At 32.3% G+C, this 21756-nt stretch overlaps 1 protein-coding gene across 1 annotated transcript in view; it reads right to left on the minus strand.

The window, feature by feature from the left end:
- LOC128173031 (receptor-type tyrosine-protein phosphatase alpha-like) overlaps positions 1-21230 on the minus strand; it is a 38861-nt gene extending 17631 nt beyond the window's left edge. Inside the window, exons 1-7 of the mRNA XM_052838783.1 lie at positions 21126-21230; positions 15563-15784; positions 15090-15347; positions 8156-8293; positions 7893-8033; positions 7105-7245; positions 6826-6966 (exon numbers count right to left, since the gene is read on the minus strand). Coding sequence (XP_052694743.1) covers positions 6826-6966; positions 7105-7245; positions 7893-8033; positions 8156-8293; positions 15090-15347; positions 15563-15784; positions 21126-21183 — 1099 coding nt within the window. The 5' untranslated portion in view covers positions 21184-21230. The remainder of the gene's footprint in view (positions 1-6825; positions 6967-7104; positions 7246-7892; positions 8034-8155; positions 8294-15089; positions 15348-15562; positions 15785-21125) is intronic.
- Between the last annotated feature and the right edge of the window lie 526 nt (positions 21231-21756).

The raw sequence follows: 21756 nt of genomic DNA on the forward strand, positions 1-21756 counted from the left end.
ATATTATATTACAATACATACATACTTATATGCATGAAATATCATATACACATAAACTATTCATAGCTACTTTATTTTGTGGACAATGAAATTGTTTCCATATTAAACTGACCTCATTGCTAAGTCAGAATTATCAATGTCTCACATGTTAATTATTAATTTGTAAAATAGACATTTCTGACAATAAATAATGGTGTGTTACTTTTGCTCTCTTAGAGCACGCCTAAAGGCTAACTAGGAATTCAAAAATATATTAGAACCTTCTTCTTTCTTAATACCTCAAAGATAAGTATAAATAATTATTAACGATCTTTATTATTTACTGTGTGTGTGTACGGTGACAAAATCAAGGACGGTAACTCTTGAATAGGAAAGAGCAAATTGAGGTTCACACTTTTCTGAAAATATTGGCCCTATATTTCATTATAAGTAGGATATCATATAAAATCGATTTACAATAATATGTATCATTTAATTTATAATCACATATCCCACTCACAAAAAAATTGCTCTTTTCAAATATTAATTATTGCTATTTGTTCCTAGAATTACATTGAAATCAATGTTGAATGCGAAATTAATATTTTTGGAAATCTATACTACTATATTAAAATAATAGACTCGAATTTTTAGTCTTTAATACCGAGAAATCGGAAGAATACTGTCTTTTGTTTTATATATTTTAAACATCTTTGGTACTTGAAGATTACCAATTTGTTTTTATTTTTTCTCAGTTAAGCTTCGCTAATTAATAATCAACGAAAATTCCTCAAAAAATCCCGGAAATCACCTGGATTTTTTGGATTTTACAATCGTGCACTTGCGCAATACATTCACACTAACGGGATCTTTAGTTTATATTTGTTTCCACAATATCACATCTGCCTGAATAAACTCAGAAATGATAATACAAATACGGGTAAATTTTCATTGGACTTTTGCTATATATTTTGTTCATATAAATTAATGATTTCTTATGAGAGAAAGTATAAAATAACAAATATACATTTCAACTAAGCACTTACTTTCATCTTCGTGATGACAAAAAATATTTGATTACATGCAAAAATGTTACATTATAATTGTTAGGAGAGTGAAGATAGAATATGTTTTATCGTAAAAATGAATAATGTCCTACAGACCCAGTTTTACAAAGAATATACGATTACGTGTACGTTGGTGAAAAGGTGTTGAGTTCTTCCATTCTATGGATTAAAATTTTTAGTTGAAAGGTATTTGCAGTCTCAAAAAGGTTTGTTGTGATGTATTTGACTGTTATTTTCAAGGCAACATCATTCATTAACTTTCTCCAAAATCGTTCCAGAGCGATTCTGCAATTTTCTGCTACTTTACGGGTATAAGTAAGGGAGGGGCTTTTCCCGAGACACAGTTAGGTTATTCAAACTAAGGAAAGTGTAGTGAAATTAATAGCATTATTGTAGGCTTATAGCTTTGTTATGTAAATGTCAATAATAAGGTGTATCGATGTACCTATTTCTAAATGTTCGATATGCAATGTCAACCCGTGCACGCACGGGTCAAAGTCTAGTATTTTTTTGATAAGGATGGAAAGAGGGGTCTGTAGTGTCTGTTGTTGTGTATATAGACACATATAAATTCATTTAAGAATTTATGAAAAATTGTGTCCAGAAACCAAGAACGTTGCCAATGCCATTAAGTTATCGAAAGTATCCCACTACATCACAATACCGATTTTTCAATATTTGTTCAATTTTTACATAGATTTTTTGATAACTAGTATTTTTTTTCTTTATGTAGATCCTGTAGACAATGTCAATTTAGGATTGAAACAAGAGGCCCAGGGGCTTCATTGCACACCTGATCAACAATATCCTTAACTCTGATCATCTAAGCATTAGAGGATAAAATATCTTGACAACTAGGTACAGTAGATCATGCTCAATTTTTAAAAAAAATCTGCCAATTTTATCCACATAATCTTATAATAAATACTACGCCCATTTTTGTTGTTGTACGTGTAAGAAGATAAATATATATATATATATATATATATATATATATATATATATATATATATATATATATATATATATATATATATATATATATATATATATATATATATATATATATATATATATATATATATACCCCCTTTCCCCACTTTGTGGCCTAACTTTTCTCTAAGGAATCAGGGTTTGACTAAAGTTTAATCCCCACAACCAGTGATCTCAGAAAAGTGTCATGTTGTAAATTTTGAATCTACCGGGTGACAGTAAATACAAAATTTACAACATGACAACTTATTTACTGCCACCCAGTATATTCAAAATTTACAACATGACACTAGTTATTGCTTTTTTTGACCAAAAACTTTCCTACAACATTTTAAAAGTTTTTCTTTATACACTCCTTGGTAAAAATTAATCCCTTCATTGTGGCCCCGCCCAACCCCCAGGGATCATGATTTGAGCAAAACTTGAATCAACACTATCTGAGGATGCTTCAACTTTAATTTGAGCTTTCTGGCCAAATAGTTTTTAAGAAGAAGATCTTTAAAGATTTTCTTTAATATTCCTATGTAAATATGCATCCCCCTATTGTGGCCCTACCCTACCCTGAGCAGTAAACTTAATTCTACACTACCTGAGGATGCCTCCACACAAGTAAAAGCTTTTCTGGCAAAATAGTTTTTGAGAAGACTTTTTAAAGATGTTCTCTATATATTCATAAGTAAATATTCATCCCCCTATTGTGGCCCTACCCTACCCCCAGTGACAATGATTTGAACAAAATTATTATTTAATAATCTGTTAACGTAATGCCTCTTGTCATTTGTATGATTTAAAACTGCGTTGAACAACAGTTTTAAGGGGATGTATGCAATCGATGCACTTGTTAGTCCCCTACCGGTTTTCACCGGAGGGGACTATAGCTTTCCCCTGCGTCCGTCAGTCCGTCTGTCCGTCTGTCTGTCTGTCCCACTTTAGTTTTCCACACTTTTTTTCTTTATGCGTTTGAGGAATAATATGAAATTTGCTGAACCGCTTCAAAATGTCAAACTACAGATGAAGTTTACATTCATGTAGCGTCTGGTTGACATATTTTCGAGAAAATTATTTTTTTATATTCCAATTATTTAATGTTCGGGTTCGTTCTCGGGTTCGTTGTATATTGAAAAAACGGAGACAGTATTTAGTCAGCAATATTATCGTGCATCTTGGATAATTCCTTTTAATTTTTCTCACAAACAAATAAGTTCTATAAAATAGTTTTAAGCATTGTGTTGTAAATTTTATCGAAATGTTTTTTTGGTATTGTTACAATCGGGTTCGTTATCGGGTTGGTCTGTTGATTCGGGGTACAGAAGACGGTAAAGAATGATATTCTGCATAACAGTCCATCGTTTTCACAAACTTTTATCAGCAATTACCATGTGGACTTGTCGAAATTACAGGAGATAAAATAAAGAGTATTTCTATATCAACTACGTAGTTCGAATTTCCGCTGATCTTTTATCTCTGAATAAAGCATAACATCTCGTTTATGATAGTTTTGAAATAGATGTATGCTTCGAAGCTTTCATAGAATAATACAAACCGGTAGGGGACGTGTATTGCTAATGCAATACTCTCAGAATGCTTGTTAAAATTAGATAGCATCACACCGATTCTTGAACAAAATTTAGCAAACTCTATTATTATCAGGCATTGACTTTGATCGCCTTATTTGATTATGAAGTGGTTCCCTTTACCCAACCCAACAATAAAAATTAACTTTTAGAGACATTAGGAATTGGTATTTAATTAAACAGTAATGGACTTATTTTCAAAAGATGGTCAACACTGTTAACAACTGGTCTTTACAAAAATTGTAAAAATATTTTCATAATTTATTTCATGATAAACAATATTATTTATAGAAGAAATATTTTTTTTAGGATTAGGGTAAAACAATGCGCAAAAATATTGATGTGATATTACCTCGAATGTGTACACCTCATTTTGCATTTTCTTAACTGCATAGTTCACATGTATCGATAGTTATATCAATGCCAAAATTGAAAAGTGCTGCTAGAATAATGTGTCCTTCAACAAATCGTTTTTCGTGGATCCTTCATATAAACAGGTTTTTAGAGAACTAGACGAAAAACAATTTATTTGAGTGGAATAAAAGGATTCTAATAGTTGTTTGTTTTAAACCTTTGATGTTTGTCTTAAACCTTTGATGTTTGTCCGTTACTTGATATCTTTGTTTTTGTAGAAACCACGGGATCAAAGTTTTGGACTTCTGGCCCCGTGAAACACTTAATTTCGTAATAATGACTTAGCTATGGTGTTCGTTTAGATAAACAGCAGTACAATTAACATTTTTGCTTCTATAATTGATTTCAAATTATTGTTTCAAAGAATTATTAAAAAAAACCGCTTGGCCCCTAATTTGCTTGGCTAGCCTTTTTATTTTTTTTTTATATCAAATGAACATCCATGTAAAATGACATATTTTGAATTACATGTTTTTACAAAATATTTAAACAACAAAAGATAAGACAGAACATGTGCGACAATTTTGTGAAAATTGTGGTGCTAATATTTAGGTTCAGACGAGCTTAGAGGCCTTGCGCTGTTTTCATCCTTGGAAGCATGGGGATACATCTACAAACATTTACCTACAATCCCTTAACATTGTTAGCTTCTACTTTGATTAGTTTCGAAAGAGATGCATGAACAAAATGACCCTTAAAAATTTACAAAATCGCCAATATCTGAAACAAAAACTGACGTCATTTTTTTGTAAATTAAAATATATGTACCACCAATAATGCTCTATTAGTCCTGAAAATATTTTGCATATTGGTTAATCAGTTTATGACTTAACGCTATTTTTTAACCAATAACGCGGAATAAAAATTTCCGGAAAAATTGACTTAACGCTATTTTTTAACCAATAACACGGAATAAAAATTTCCGGAAAAATCAAGTTTTCAACCCCAATAGCTCTTTAATGTATAGTCCGATTTTAAACGGATTTCAGTTTCATTTTTACCTTAAATTCTGAGTTTTGTATCTTTAATTATGAGCAAATAATAAAGAGTTGTTATGAAAGGATTTTTGTAGCCCTCTTGGTCCCTTATTTGTTGGATCACTCCTTATTCTTGATATCAAGAATTGGTTTCGTAAATCTATATATATTTCTTCAAGAAGTGGTCAAGAATTGTTGACCGTTCTAGACATATCTGAGAACATGTTTTTCTTAGGGTTCGACCCTTGAATCCTATCCTGGGCCATGGAAAATATTTTAAGGTGACATTTAGTATAGAACATTCTTTTCAGCAGCTTTCATTCAACATTACAATGCTTTTCAAAATATTTCTCCTTTTCTAGTTATAAATGAACAGAATTTAGGATTTCTGGCCTCTTGAAACTCCATATTACGTAATAATTATACGATTTAAGTATGTTTTTTTAAGATTAAGAGCCCGACTGGCTCTTGAATTTAGGGACAAGCCCCTTTTTCTTGATATCAAATGAGAGGTCTCCAAAATATAAAGATATTTAGTTCAACAGGTGTTTGAGAATTATTGACCGTTGTAGAGATATCTGAACAACTTTTTGTTTAAGGACCGACCCTTTAACTCCGTATCAGGGGTACCAACAATATTTTTTTTTAGGAAACATATTGTTAAAAACATAATTCTGAGCAACGTTTATTCTACAATGCTTTTCAAAATATGTGTTCTTTAGATACAAATGATGAAAGATTTGGACTTCTGGCCCCTTGCAACTCCTGATTACCTAAAATAGGATTTAAGTGTGGTACTAATCCGATAAACAGCTGTACAATGAATATTTGTACTTGTATGATAATTAACTAATTATTGCTTAGAGCCATCTCGGCCCCTAAATCGAAAGAACAGTCCCTTTTCCTTAAATATAAAATTAAGGACGTGTAGTTTTAAACAAACTTCTCGTTTAATGATTTAAAAACATATTTACTCATTCAAAACTATTTCAGAAAATTTCAAAAAAATAATTGTTGCCAATATTCGAGCTCAGGCAAGCTTCGGCGCTCTGTGCATTTTTCCAAATATCAAATTAATAGGATCATCAACTGACATTCATATACTATTCCTAGACGTTTTAGGTTTTTATCTTAATTATTTTTGAAGGAGGTAAGTGGACCAAATAGCCCTATAAAATTCACTTCCTTTAGAAACGGAAAACCCTTATAATAATCTAAAAAAACAATAGAAAAAACCAGAGGGTTTTCCGTCGGTAACGGAAGAGCCTAGAAAAGAATAAGAAACCGTAGAATAACAATAGGGGTTTCCGTTGGAAAGGGAAGACCCTAATTAAAATCAACACAAAAATGTAGAATAACAAGAGGGTCTTTCAAAATTAAATAACATCAATATCTTTTAATGTTCTATCAGTCCTGAAAATGTCATGCAAATTGCTTCAGTAGTTCACAAGTAATAGCGTCCGAAAAAAGTCAGAAAAAAATAATGATAGAAAGAAACCGTAGAATAACAAGAGAGTCTTCGTTGGAAACGGAAGACCCTAATGATAATTTAAAAAAAGGAAACAATAAAACAGCAAGAGGGTATTCAGTCTGAAAAGGAGACCCTAATAATAGAACGAAACTGTAGAAAAACAAAAAGGTCTTCCGTTGGAAACAGAAGATCCTATTGAATAAATCACCGAACATTTAATTCTGTTGATTTGACGACAGAACTTAGTTTAACGAAATACATTTATCTTTGACCTAGGTTAGATCGTTTATGCAAATGAACAACTAATCCGCAAGTAGACCCAATACTACAAAACGAATGATTATCTTTACATTTATTACAATGGGACTCCATATACCCGTCCTGACAACCACTTTGGCATATTCCATTGACATGGTTACATGGTTCATTGTTTGTACAGTAACCGCTACAAAGCTCTCTGCAATCCAATCCAAAATGTCCGGATGTACACTCTACGCAAAGAAGGATGTATTTGACAGCTACATTATAATCTAATTAAAATCATTCGACGTTTGCACAAAAATGATCCATACAAAGGTTGATACAGAATTTAAAAATAGTTTCAAACAAATATCTGTCAGTTTATTTACCTTTGTTACAGTAAACATTGGTATATCCCGGGTCACATCCCCCGTCACAGTGTCCAGTCTGTTTGTTACATGGAGAGTTGTTCAGACAGTGACCACTACAGTTGTTTATACAATCATAGCCATAGTTTCCGTCCTTACAGTCTGTAACAATGATTTATACAAATCTATTCCATCTAATAAACAATATGATTAAACAAATTATAAGTTATGATGTACTCTCTATTTTTAATAGCCATGCATATATATATATATATATATATATATATATATATATATATATATATATATATATATATATATATATATATATATATATATATATATATATATATATATATACTGTAGACGTATTTTTTCCACGGGTCATAATTCCGCGGAATCACAATATCAATTTAATCCGCGGGTAAATATTTACGCGGATTCTTTGAATGAAGAAAAAAAATTATTTGAATAATTATTATAGAATTTAGTTCTGAGCGATTTTCATTACCGAGAATTTTTCCAACTTTGGACTTTAATTGTATATATATATATATATATATATATATATATATATATATATATATATATATATATATATATATATATATATATATATATATATATATATATATATATATATATATATATATATTAAACGAGTTTTCTGTCCCGCGGGAAACAAGTATAGTAGGGTTTTTTTTAATTCTTCTGTATGCTGTGTTAATGGACAGATTGCTTTTTTCTTTTTTACATTTCTTTGAAAAGTTTTAAAAATTGGTAAGTGAATTTCAAAGTACTTGTACTACCTTCAGTACATTGTAATCCTGTCCATCCAGCAGCACACCCTTTATCACATTGACCAGTCTCGTGATTACAGGACGCTCCGTCTCTACAATGTCCTACACACTGTTTACTACAATTTGTACCGTGCCATCCTTCTATACATTCTGTTAAAAAGAAAAACAAAGCACACTTGTAAAGCCTTATTATCTGTTTATATTATTAAAAGAATACCCAGTTACAAATTACGAATATTTGAAAGGACTACGGATCATGCTCGTCATCTTACTCGTGGTACAATATATTCCAGTCCATCCAGGTTTACAGTTAAAACATTTTCCACTCTGTATGTGACATGTGCTTTCTTTACAGTTTGAGGAACACGGAGTGTCACAGTTACTGCCGTAGATACCAAAATTAATGCACCCTGTGTAAAACGTAATAAATATACACAATAAAGTATAATACTTGATATTAAGAAAACCGACTTAAGTTTTAATTTGACATGATTTTGCGCATTCTAGTAAACTTCAGTGTATTATACCTTTTGCGAACTGTTCTCGGTACCATTTACTCAATTGAACACAATAAACAAAATTTAGAGATAAAATGAGCGTTGATATTGCTTTTATGACGTATTTATTATATGCAGCTTTGGAGGAGTACATTATAAGAAATAGTATAAAACAATAGTAACCAGATGCAGTCATTAGACAGTAATACCTGCACCAAATGTATGCCCCTGAATAACACTGTTTTGTACCATATTTAATAAAAGTCCACATGCAATTTTCGGTGATTTTTAAAAATCATAATTTTCATAAAGGATGAGATCCCATCCCATAATACACATGAGCGGCCCTTTATGTACAATACGGGGTTGAACCGTTTGCAGGTGAATGTTAAGTAAATCAGTAATTTAAACATTTCATGTCATAGAAAGTATGGTATATACAATTATTACAAACAAAATTTAATTATGTCCCCTCCTTTCGGCAGTTGCAAACCTTATATGTATATTTGTGATGTTCAAACATCATAGTGAGAATGGATTTGGAGAACGGATCGGAGTGATAGGTCCAGACCCCCTCCTCTAAATAAATTAATCTATCTTAATAGTAAACATACCTTGAACCCCCCCCCCCCCGCGCTGCAAACACAATTACATGTATTACTATCACCCCCAACCCCTTATCCCAACCCCCACACTCCTTATGGATAAATAAACATCAGAATATTTTGATAACAACGAACTCTCGATTATGTAGTTGCAACACAGAAGTTTGTAAACAGTTCAAGATAAATGGCAAATCTATTTGGATATTTATATGGATAAACGTGCGTTATAATCAACATTCTTTCCCTGTGACGTTTTCATACTTTAAAATTTTATAAAACATGTTTTTGGCAAACAATTAAGTTTTTCTTTTTTGAAACTTAATTTAAGAATAGATAAGCCCAAGCAGGATTCAAACTCTTCACTTACAGCCACGTAGTTAACGCGTAACCCATACAAACCACAAAATGTGTGTATTACATGTACATGTAAGCAAGTATAGAGACATCATTTTTGAACCGTTATGAGTTATAATAGGAAGGAAGAGGTCCTTTAAATGTATTATGATGCACCAAATGGTGTAAAGTACATGACCTCGAGGAGCCGTTTTAACCCCCCCCCCCCCTCCCTAAAATGGGAAATGATGATACATTTTGATAACTTTTGAGAACCCCATCCCTATACCATATTTACTCTTGTTCTTTGCATGTGTCATTGCGCTTCAAATGGTATATAGGTTATGCCCCATTGGAGACATCCTGACCTTCCAGAGCTGGAAAATTTGACATCACTGACCTGCTTGTTTTATTATATCAAAATATGGCTGAATACATATCTAGGCAACCTGGATTAATCTTATCAAATTCTTGATATTCAAAATGTTTTTATTTCAAATCAAATTGTAACTAATTTAGAAATTGTCTACTTAAAGTGCAAAAAGGTATGCAGCTTGGTCCAATTTTTTTTTTCGTAATCCCTCTATTCAGTGTGACCATTGTGCATGATTAAAAATAAATTTCAAAAACCTTTGCTTAACCAAAAATACTGACAACAAATCGTAATCAGTCTGAAATCGCATTTTAAGTGCAAAAAAGTCAAATTAAATTCGCCTTAACTCAGAGGGATGAATACTGACCTCCCATTATCTTTGTATAAGTATGTTTTGTGTACAGATTTCAATGAAATACTTTTCAAGAAATTCTTGATACAAGAACATTGAGGAGTGGGATACATTAAGATGGCCCTCGGAAAGAACAAGATTAGTAGATTTTCTTAAAACTTTGCAAATAGACTAGAGATGGTGTAAATTACATATGGAAAAAAATGAGTTTTCCTATTTAGGTTCCAAAACAACTAAATGAAATACCACTGGTAGTAAATAAAATTGGGTCACTTTGGCATATTACATATTACATATTACACTAAGCGAGAGCGAAGAAGTGCTGGGTTGCAGTAAAAGAATTTGACGAATGAGTAACGATGTTATTTTTCAGCGAACTAGCAATTATAACGCGTTGCTGGGTTTTATATTCTCGTTTGGAGTAACGCTTTTACTAACACATTTATGTATGAGACTAATAGCAATGCCAAAAAAAAAGAAATACAAAACACCCCCCCCCCCCCAGCTTAAAGTAAAACATGGAGAATGTGAAGTCGAAAAAAAACCCGTAGCCAAGTTGATCTTGTGAACAACTTCGTCCACTATAAGTTTCTCTCGGCGTTTTGCATCATCATTTATCATAGTTATTTGGTAGGTACATTTATGTACCCAGCAAAATAAATCCTAATTCAGTTCTTTTTTTGAAATTGTATTTTATTTCTTAATTTTTTTTTTGGAGGTTGGGATTGAAGGGGGGGGGGGGTGTATTAATATGTCTTGTTCGGCGGCTTTATTAAGAATACAATCCATATTTTTTTTAGAACTAGAGCTTATAATTGGCACATTTTATTTAAAAAAAATATGTTGAAGGGTAATAGTACATAATATATTACTCCACTTCAATGAATATGATGGATACATACGGGGTGTAGTAGAAAAAATATAAAAATATAACAAAAGATATGTTTATCCCGCTGACCATGTGTATGCAATGAAAGAAAACATTATTAAGCACAATAGCTTATGGAAAATTTACTTTTTTTAAATGAGAAATTAAATGGTTCTATTTCAACAAAAGGACCAGGGGCCACATCGCTCACCCGAGCCTTAACTTTGATCGAATTATCATTACAGTATCAAATTAAAATATCTTTACAACTAAGTACAGTAGATCTTGCTAAAAAAAATTGAAAATCTGTCAATTTTCATCCACTATTTTTTTTTTTGGTAAATACCTAGCCCCTTTTGTTGTTGTACCTCTAAGAAGATTTTTCTCTAATCCTATATACACTCCCCCCCCCCATTCTGTGGCCCCACTTTTCGCTAGGGAATCATGGTTTCATCAAACTTAAATCTGCATTACCTGAGCTTTCAAACAAAGTACTGAGTTTTGGACTGAGAACTTTCCAAGAATATTTTTAAAGATTTTCTCTGTATATTCCTATGTAATAATTCAACCCACAATTGCGGCCCCATCCTACCCCCAGGACTATGATTGTGCAAACTTGAATTTACACTACCTGAGGATGCCTCTACACAAGTTTAAGCTTTTCTGGCCAAATAGTTTAAAAAAGAAGATTTTTAAAGATTTTCTCTATATATTCCTATGTAAAAATTCATCCCCCATCGGCCTCACCGTACCCCGGGACCATGATTTAAACAAACTTGAATCTATAGAATCTAGGGATGCTTCCACTCAAATTTGGGCTTTCCTCGCCTAATAGTTTTCATCAGAAGATTTTTAAAGATTTTCTCTATATATAAAAATTTATCCCCCATTGTGGCCCCGCCCTACCCCCAGGGATCATGATCTAAGGATGCTTACACGCCAAATTGAGCTTTTCTGTCCTAAAAGTTTTTAAAAAAATAAGATTTTCTCTTTATATTACTTTCTCGCATTATCACCGGTGTGAGATCGGTTTGTCCGGTGTGAGACAGGAGTGTGAGATTTTTCTGTCTTACACTGTGTATTACTACGCTGTTTTAAAACGTAAACAAACGTTGTCTGCTGTAGGGAAATGCAAAATAGTGCATTGAGATTATCCATTAAGTAATTGTGTTGCATAATTAATTACAATTTTTCATATTTTAATTGAAAAAAACTGTCGTATGCTTTCATTTAACTTGCACTATTTGAAGCACGCGGAGGGATAAACCGAAAGTAATCTTTTGAACGTCATAACAGAAAGCTGTCAAACATCATTTTTTAAAGCTAATATAATGCGAGAAAAATAATCATTCATTATATACTCGTGTGGGATAGTGAAATTCCACCTCGGAGCCAAGATTCAAGGTCTAGGACTCGGCAAAGCCTCGTCCTAGACAGTGAATATTGTCCCCTCGGTGGAATTTCACTATCCCACACTCGTAATAATGAATGATTCTATTAGTATAAAAATTCATACCCCAATTGTGGCCCCATCCTACCCCCGGGGACCATGATTTGTACAAACTTGAATCTACACTATCTGAGGATGCTTCCAGTCAAATTTGAGCTTTACATCTTTTTTGGTAAATACCAAGCCCCTTTTGTTGTTGTACCTCTAAGAAGATTTTTCTCTTATCCTATATACCCCCCCCCCCCCATTTTGTGGCCCCATGGGAATCATGGTTTCATCAAACTTAAATCTGCATAATCTGAGATTTCACACAAGGTAATGAGTTTTGGACTGAAAACTTTCCAAGAATATTTTCAAAGATTTTCTCTATATATTCCTATGTAAAAATTCACCCCCATTGTGGCCTCACCGTACCCCGAGACTATGATTTAAACAAACTTGAATCTATACGATCTGGGGATGCTTCCACTCCAATTTGGGTTTTCCTGGCCTAATAGTTTTCAGAAGAAGATTTGTAAAGATTTTCTCTATATATACAAATCTATACCCCATTGTGGCCCCGTCCTACCCCCAGGGACCATGATTTGAACAAACTTGAATATACACTACTAGTATCTAAAGATGCTTACACGCCAAGCTTTTCTGGCCAATTAGTTTTTAAAAAGAAGATTTTTAAAGACTTTCTCTATATATTCCTATGTAAGAATTCATCCCCCATTGTGGCCTAACTGTATCCCGGGACTATGATTTATACAAACTTGAATCTATACGTTCTGGGGATGCTTCCATTCCAATTTGGGCTCTCCTGGCCTAATAGTTTTCAGAAGATTTTTAAAGATTTTCTCTATATATAAAAATTTATGCCCCATTGTGGCCCCGCCCTACCCCTGGGGAGCATGATTTGAACAAACTTAAATCTACACTATCTAAGGATGCTTACACGCCAATTTGAGCTTTCCTGGCCTAATATGTGAGATGAAGAATTGTATATCATATTTTTTAAATACATATTTTATATATAAGTTTAAAAATTCAAATAAAAAATAAAAAGAGGTTCCACTGGGGATTGAACCGTAGCCGCTGGAAGTGATGACTGATGACCACTGTCTTATCCAGTAGGCTACGGACGCTTATGTAACAAAATGTGTTTTTTATTACATCATGATACTGTTAGTTAATCTATAAGAAAATGGTTTGAACATTTTGAACACATATGTGAATTAGTATTATTTTGATAATGATAATGTAAGGTACTTTTCATATAGTGTACGGATATAAATAGTTTTTCTTGAAAGTAATTTTATAAAGAAATTGATTTTTTAAGATTTTCAATTATCATAGAGATTATAAATTTCGGACAATAGCCATTTTGTTTGTGACCATTGGTAAGGCCAGTTGTGAGTTGAGAAAACTTTTACATTATCTACCAGTGCATGTAATTGTACAGTTGTATACAGTATATACAGTTCCTTTCACCCTTATTTAGGGTAGGTACTTGTGAACTTTGAGAAATTATTGATTATGGCATTTACATTTTGTCAAAGTATGTTTTTAATCTGCAACATTGCATATTCAATATTGTATTAGGGTTATTTCTTTTTATGACATCATTTATTAAATATAAGATAAGTAGAAAAACAACATATTGTAATTGAACATATGTGTCATTATAGTAATTGAATTAATTGTGATGCCTAATTATTGTGAAGTTCATATGTGTATTGTGTTTTGTAGGAGCGTCACCATAATAATATCAACAATAGTTAATAAACGAAGTACATACATATACCATACTCGTTGTTCGTTACAATAGTTTAAAAAGAAATGTGTTTTAAAGATTTTCTCTATATATTCCTGTACAAAAATTCATATCTCAATTGTGGCCCAACCCTACCTCCGAGGACCATGATTTGAACAAACTTAAATCTACATTATCTGAGGATGCCTCCAGTCAAATTTGAGCTTTTCTGACCTAATAATTTTTTAGAAACCCACAATTGCGGCCCCGCCCTACCCCCAGGGAATATGATTTTGCAAACTTGAATTTACACTACTCGAGGATGCCTCTACACAAGTTTTCAGCTTTTCTGGCCAAATAGTTTTTAAAAGAAGATTTTTAAAGATTGTGTCTATATATTCCTATGTAAAACTTGATCCATCTGTTGTGGTCCCACCCTACCCCCGGGGACCATGATTTGAACAAAATTGAATCCACACATCCTGAGGATGCTTCCATTTTAATTTGAGCTTTTCTGGCCAAATATTTTTTGAGAAGAAGATTTTGAAAAATACCAACAAATTTGCAATAATACTTAATTATCTCCCGTTTAAAGAGGGCGAGGCCCTTCATTTGAACAAACTTGAATCCTCTTTACAAAGTGATGCTTTGTGCCAAATTTGGTTGAAGTCTGCCCAGTGGTTCTGGAGAAGAAGAAGAAAATGTGAACAGTTTACAATGACAACGCCGCCAACACAAACGCCAACACCAAAGCCAACGCCGACGACATAAAACGGACAAATTTTGATCAGAAAAGCTAACTTGAGCTTTCAGCTCAGGTGAGCTAAAAAGATGCAACAAGCAGTTTACCACAACCTATTTTTGAAATATCGAAATGTGTTGGAGATATATATTGCTCATTTATTTTTGAATATTTGAACTTTAGCTCTTGAACTTATTTTAATGTTTTTGTTGATATAAGGATAAGAAATAGCTTCATAATACAAGTACCTTGTACTGCAACTTCACATAACTCTGTAACGACATTGGTGAGTGGATATGTATCTGGATATTCAACTTCCTTTAACCGTTCGTTGTAGAATAACACATAACGTCCGAATTTTGTACATATTGTTGTAAAGTTCAGGGTAGGTAACTCAGGTCCATCCTTGTAGCAGAGAGTTGAACCCTTTATATCAGCAATAGATGATACATCAGTGTCTGATACATACAGCGAAAACCCTGCAAATCTTCCTCTTTGACGGATGTCTGCACGAAACATTGAATACACTTACATTCCTTGAATTTTTTTATGCAAAATGATTCGTAGACTGCTAAACAGTTTTTTAACTCTATAAAGAAAGCTTTAGTATATATTAACAATGATATAATAGGACATAAATATACATATCATTCCAATCATCATAATGATAAGTATTATGTTGTCCAAGGTATTTACGTTTATATCTCAGAGGAGTACATACCGTAACCGTCGTAGTTTTTAAACTGGACGTTGATGCTGTAAATGCTATAAACTCCACCAAGATCTACTTTCCACCAAACGGTTTTGTCTGGGGAGTTGTCTCCTATGGTATTTGTCCGCATGCACGTCTCTGTGTTTCCATCAAGTGCTTTACTAGCCTCGTAACCCGTGCCACTTGGAGGGTAATGTGATTGGGTTGCGATTTTGTTGAGAGATATTTTATCTGGAGATATGAAATATAAGGAAAGCTAGATCAAAGTGGGAAGCAGTAAAATTGTTCTAAAAAATAAGAAAACGAGACTTTATTTCTTGTACGAACAAATGCAATAATCAAATACAATTTTTGTTAAGATTCGTGTATCCGATGAAAACATAATTGTCTAATATATATATATATATATATATATATAAATATATATATATATATATATATATATATATATATATATATATATATATATATATATATATATATATATATATATATATATATATATATATATATATATATATACCGATGGAAAAAATCGGCTTTGACTGTCTCACTAAAAAGTAATTACAAGAATGTAGACAGTTGATTTGAGAAAAAAGATTTTAACAAAAATGGCATCTTATATTTATAGATTAAAATTTACATCCATTAAGTATGATTCCCTCTATTTCTTACGAAAATTGATTGTAATTCACAGCTGTATAGAAAAAGACAGGTCTGAAATCAACTCGGTCCAGTCCTAACCATGCTATTTACCGATCGGTCGAAATCTAAAGAAACCTAAAAAAAAATCACTGATTGCAAGAACTACCGTATATCAGGTTTTTTTCCGCGTCATGTTTTTTCCGCGATTCAGAACTTAGAACTGTATATAACATTTTTTACTATTTCAAAGGCATAGTGGAAATATTATAATATTCAAGATTGTTTAAACTTGTGAGGAAGGAAGGTAAAAGTATCTAAATTGCCGCTCTTAATAATAAAAAAAATGGACAATAAAACCATTTACTCGATTTCCTTAATGTTAAATAATTACCGATAACTATTTTCAAAGTCGCAAACAGTCATAAATAAATAGATCATGTACCGTTACAGATACCAGTAGCTCAGGTATAATTAGACATCGGATTACGCAAGAAAAGCGACCATTTTAATAAGCTTGTCAATGGATTATGAAAGAAATTACGAGGCTTACATACTTGTTATCTGGCGCTTGTACGCCGATCCCGCAATTTCTACCTCTAAACTTACTGATCACAGTTCATTGTACTTTAACATACCTGTTTACTTCATAAGAAAAGAAAGAACTAATTTATGAGAACAAAACTTTGTATACGCTGATATATTTTCTGCGATTCGGAAATCGTCGCGAACAAAGCGGAAGTTGGATACACGCGGAAAAAAACTGATATATGGTATATAATCATGATGATGCCAAACTCAAATTCCCATATCAGACGCGTTGGCTACAGCTTTCATCTATCGTTCTGGTGTACATTAACAATAATTTAATGATCTTTGCTTACTTTTTACGATCAATTCAATTTATTAATTTATTAAATAAAAGATGTAAATATAAACAATAAAATGCTTTCTTCGGTCTTCGGTGATACATGCGGGTTATGGCTATAAAGATAGTTACATTTCATAACGCGGGTTACATCGCTACTTTTTTTTTGGTTTATTGTTTAAATATACTAGTACACACCTAATTAAGTGTATCAAATACGGCAGACAAACAAAATACAAAAGGCACCCCACGTGCTGAATCTACACTTCTAATCAATCGCTTTGTAAGTTCACGCATACCGTTGTATTTTTGTGAAGCGATTTTTTTAAACCATCATCGTTGAAATATGTAAGCATTTTCACTTTTTTTTTCAAAATGTAAGATTGCAAGTAAATTTCAATAAGACTTCTGCATTAGTTATGTCTATTCGTTTGCACGTATTGATTGTACAGTGCCGATAGACATAGCTAATACTCTGCAAGAACATTTTTACATATTGACTAAATTTAATTTTCTTATTATCGATGTTACACGATTAATGAATCTCTCTCTCTCTCTCTCTCTCTCTCTCTCTCTCTCTCTCTCATTGAATACAAATTATCGATTTTAAACAAAATGACAAATTAAATGATGCAAGTTGCATACAGTATTCCGAAGTTTTAAGAAATATCGCGATTCTCGGATTATTTGTATTGCTGTACATTGTAATAAATACACATTGATTATCATCGAAATTTGTATCTTGCATAAAAAAGAAAAGACGAGAAACCATTATCTATGAAGGTGAATTGTACGGCCATGCATGTTATTAATTGTAAATGTCGCACATGTAGTGTTTATATTTATCGATAAACATGAATTAATTTATAAAACGGCAATTTTATCGACTTGATATGAAACGTATTATAGAAGTATAATGATTGCGTTTACAAACCTGTTTAATTTTGAATCATGTACGTAACTGACTTGAGATGAATATAATCGTATAAAATGCTATAAATCCATGAAAATGTGGTGAGTTTTCAGGCATTATATGACTGATTTTTTTTCATGTAAGTTAGCTTAAAAAGTACACACAACATGTGGATTTGGGTTATTAAATTGCACAAGAAAACAAAATATGTTGCGCTCAAATAATAAACAACTTTTTCATTCGTATATGTAAACATATTATTATGTTGTTTCATTAAAGGCACTTTACATGAAAATGTCACTAAGAATCAGGTCTTCCCATGAAATCAAATGCGATACATCAGAGTAGATTTTTACGCTGTCAGAATATTTCTCAAACTCTTCTAATCCGTTAATTATAGCTTTTTAATTCGTTAAATAATTTCAAAATTTGATTGCAAATTCTTAAATTGTAATAGAATATGCGAGAATTTATTTTGTATGTTGGCAGTGGCACTATAATTGAGACATAGCCGCTTCATTCGTATTCCTTCCTACTAATTCAAAAAGTGTAGAATCGTCTCCCGTGAGGTGAACTACCAAACTTATGATTTGAAATATTTGACTTGTATTGTTTCACAGTAATTACTGCACAGATAACTGTTAGATTTGAACAATACTGCTCTGCATCGATTCGGTATGTCTCAGCCTTCAACACCTCTTATCAACAACGAGTGTGCAGTGTAGTTTTTTTTTTACTTTATTAAATCATACATGTATTGCTCATGCTAACTAAAGTTGTATAATTTTACTCAGAATACTTTATAAATCATCATCGGAAATCCGCGACCAGTTGCGCATTCAGTTAACAGCGTATGCGAGACGGGTTTTTGGTTTTTAACAATGATTTTTAAAAAAGCGATTTCCCAATTAAAGAATATTTTAATCACACACTAGAATGTAAAAAAGCAGCAATTTTATGACGTCTCAGCATCAACTTTTGTGCAATATTTACGCGTTCGAAATGTGTAGATATTGACGTTACATGTGATCATTTATCAAATATTTATTTTTTAAATCAACAGGTAATAGCGAGCGCAGCTCGCCGGCGCGCAGCGCCGGCGCGAAGCGAGCTCTACCGGCAAGGCGTGTGTGAATAGAAAATTCGGACTATATAGTTGCACATTCATTCAACGGATTTTTTTGGCGTCAGTAAATCGGACCAGTAATGCATCGTTTTAATCGTCCCAGTAGTTCCCTGTAATCATGGCAATTTTTATCACTTCACACTCTCACGAGAATCAGCAAGACAAATTTAGACAGTAAACACAATAACGATGTAAGCGACATACAGTCAATGTTACCTCTAAAGTTCACCTCAGTACACTTTCAATCAAAAATAATCGTGTGACGTCACAAACGTTTACACATTGATCCGATATATTTTTTCGGAGTCAGTAAATTTTGACCCACAATTCATAGTACCAATGGTTTCCAACCTCACGTTCCAACAACACGTTCTCCCGAGAATCAAAGTAAAACCTTTGAAAAGCTTATAAGATGTGTAATTTTAAGAACATCATGCTTTTTAAGTAAATAAAACAGTATACTTCGCATACTTTTATTTCTCAGGGGAGTTTAAAAGAGTAAGACGACACTTAACCAACGTCAGCTTTGACGTCACAATAAGCACTGATAAGGGGAAATTACTCTAATTGAAGTTATTGTAAATCTGCTGAAATGACCAAAATCCTCTTAAAATCTTGCAAAGGCTAAGATAAAGAACAGCTGACGAATAAGGACATTTCTTCAGATACAGGAAACAGTTGTAAATTGCACTAATTTGGATGAATGCTCACACATATTTTATTCACTATAATTACGGTAATTTCCTGAAACGTAACGTTATACGTAGCAGCGACTTTTTTTAAAGGGGGTGGGTCGGTGGATGGCAGCCTCATCCAAAAAATCTTCGCAGGCAAAAAGAAAAATAAATCATGAAAATTCTAATCCTTCAGCTCTTTAGCAGTTCAATGGTTTCTTTATTTTCACTTCCATTTAATACATGCGGGGGGGGGGGGGGGACAACACCATGTTCTTTTAACATGATAAGGAAATATTATTTAAGCGTAAATTAAAAATAAAATTAAACATTAATTATTTTTTTTTAAGTGGAGGGGCAAATCCATGGTAAGTCGATTTTCTATGTATAAATTGACAAAAATGAAAAAAATTTTAGTATGGGGGGAGCTCTATGATGAGTCAAGTTTTATATGTAAATTTAAGAAAAAATGTCTACTGCAAAAAAAAAGGGGGGAAATCAATCAATCAATCATAATCACAATCACTTTAAAAGAGGAGATGCAGTGCAATGAATATTTATATATTAAAATCTTTATTATTTAACAACATTGTATCTGAGATTAAACTATTGTTCTACATATAAATAAATAAATTATAACAAATCTTATAAACTATGAATAATGAAAATTTACTGAAAAATAGGTATGTTTTATTTTTTGGCATTCAAATTTCACGTTGTTAATTTTATTTTATTGATTTATTAAAATTCATTGTTTGATCACATGCTGTGCTCGCCCCAACGGTCGCACCGTAAAACATATTATTTGACTGCAAAAATATTGATCGCAGTATTAAAACAAGGCCAGACTCTAGTTATTCAGAAAACACAACATAGACGCAGAAAGAAAATAGAGACAGAAAATTAAAAAACTGCGTTTACAAAGCCGCAACTTTGACGTTGTTTTCTGAGCATTGTGACGTCAAAAGATAAGGACCCTTTTCTCATGACGGCAGTCATTTTTTTTCGCTAAATCTAGCAATGACGTCATAATAGACATTGCCGTTCAACGTTCAAGTTTTTTGACGTCACGTTACTATGTTACCATTATATAGCTTCTGAAGATTTTTAAATGAAAGCGCTTAAGCTATATTGAACTTTTTTCGTGTTTTCTTATTTAATTTTTTCTATATATATATATATATATATATATATATACATACATATATATATATATATATATATATATATATATATATATATATATATATATATATATATATATATATATATATATATATATATATATATATATATATATATATATATATATATATATAATCACTTTTAACTTCTAAAACAAGTCATACCGTATGCAAATGCTGCAAGTAATCCAACGGCATAGAAAACACAGTGATTACAATTCATGTTTGTGATACAGAACTGTACTGTTCACACCGTCAGTCTACAACTACACGAACAGGAAGTTTCTGAAGTAATCTGTACTTTTTATGGAGTGCTGTTGGTGTAATACGCGGGCATATTAAGACTTCCCGATTGATTTTACAGCAATGTGTAGAAAGTAAATCGTCTGTACTTCATATGATATGACGTCATAATTAACTTTGACGTCACGATATGCATTCCTGTCAATAGTTCTAAGGGAATGCATCGTTAAAAGCGAATTCTTTCATTTACTTATAGAAAATATACATGTACCCATTTCCGCCCTGTGCGATATAAACCGAAAATTTGCTTACCTGTGTGATATTAGATTTATATCACACCCCTCTCCGTCAATTTTTGGATGTTATATCATACCCCTTTCCGGTAATCATCGGCTATTATGACGTAGAGTTCGGTATGCGTCGTTGAACTTCGATCTCCGAGTATGACACATAATAGTTATGTCGACGGTAACTTAGTATACAAACAATTGGCTCAATAACATTAGGAAAGTTTATAAGAGATGGAAAATAAAGACAAGGGGGGGGGGGGTTG

Source organism: Crassostrea angulata, chromosome 2 (assembly GCF_025612915.1).
Source record: "Crassostrea angulata isolate pt1a10 chromosome 2, ASM2561291v2, whole genome shotgun sequence".
Taxonomy (NCBI): domain Eukaryota; kingdom Metazoa; phylum Mollusca; class Bivalvia; order Ostreida; family Ostreidae; genus Magallana; species Magallana angulata.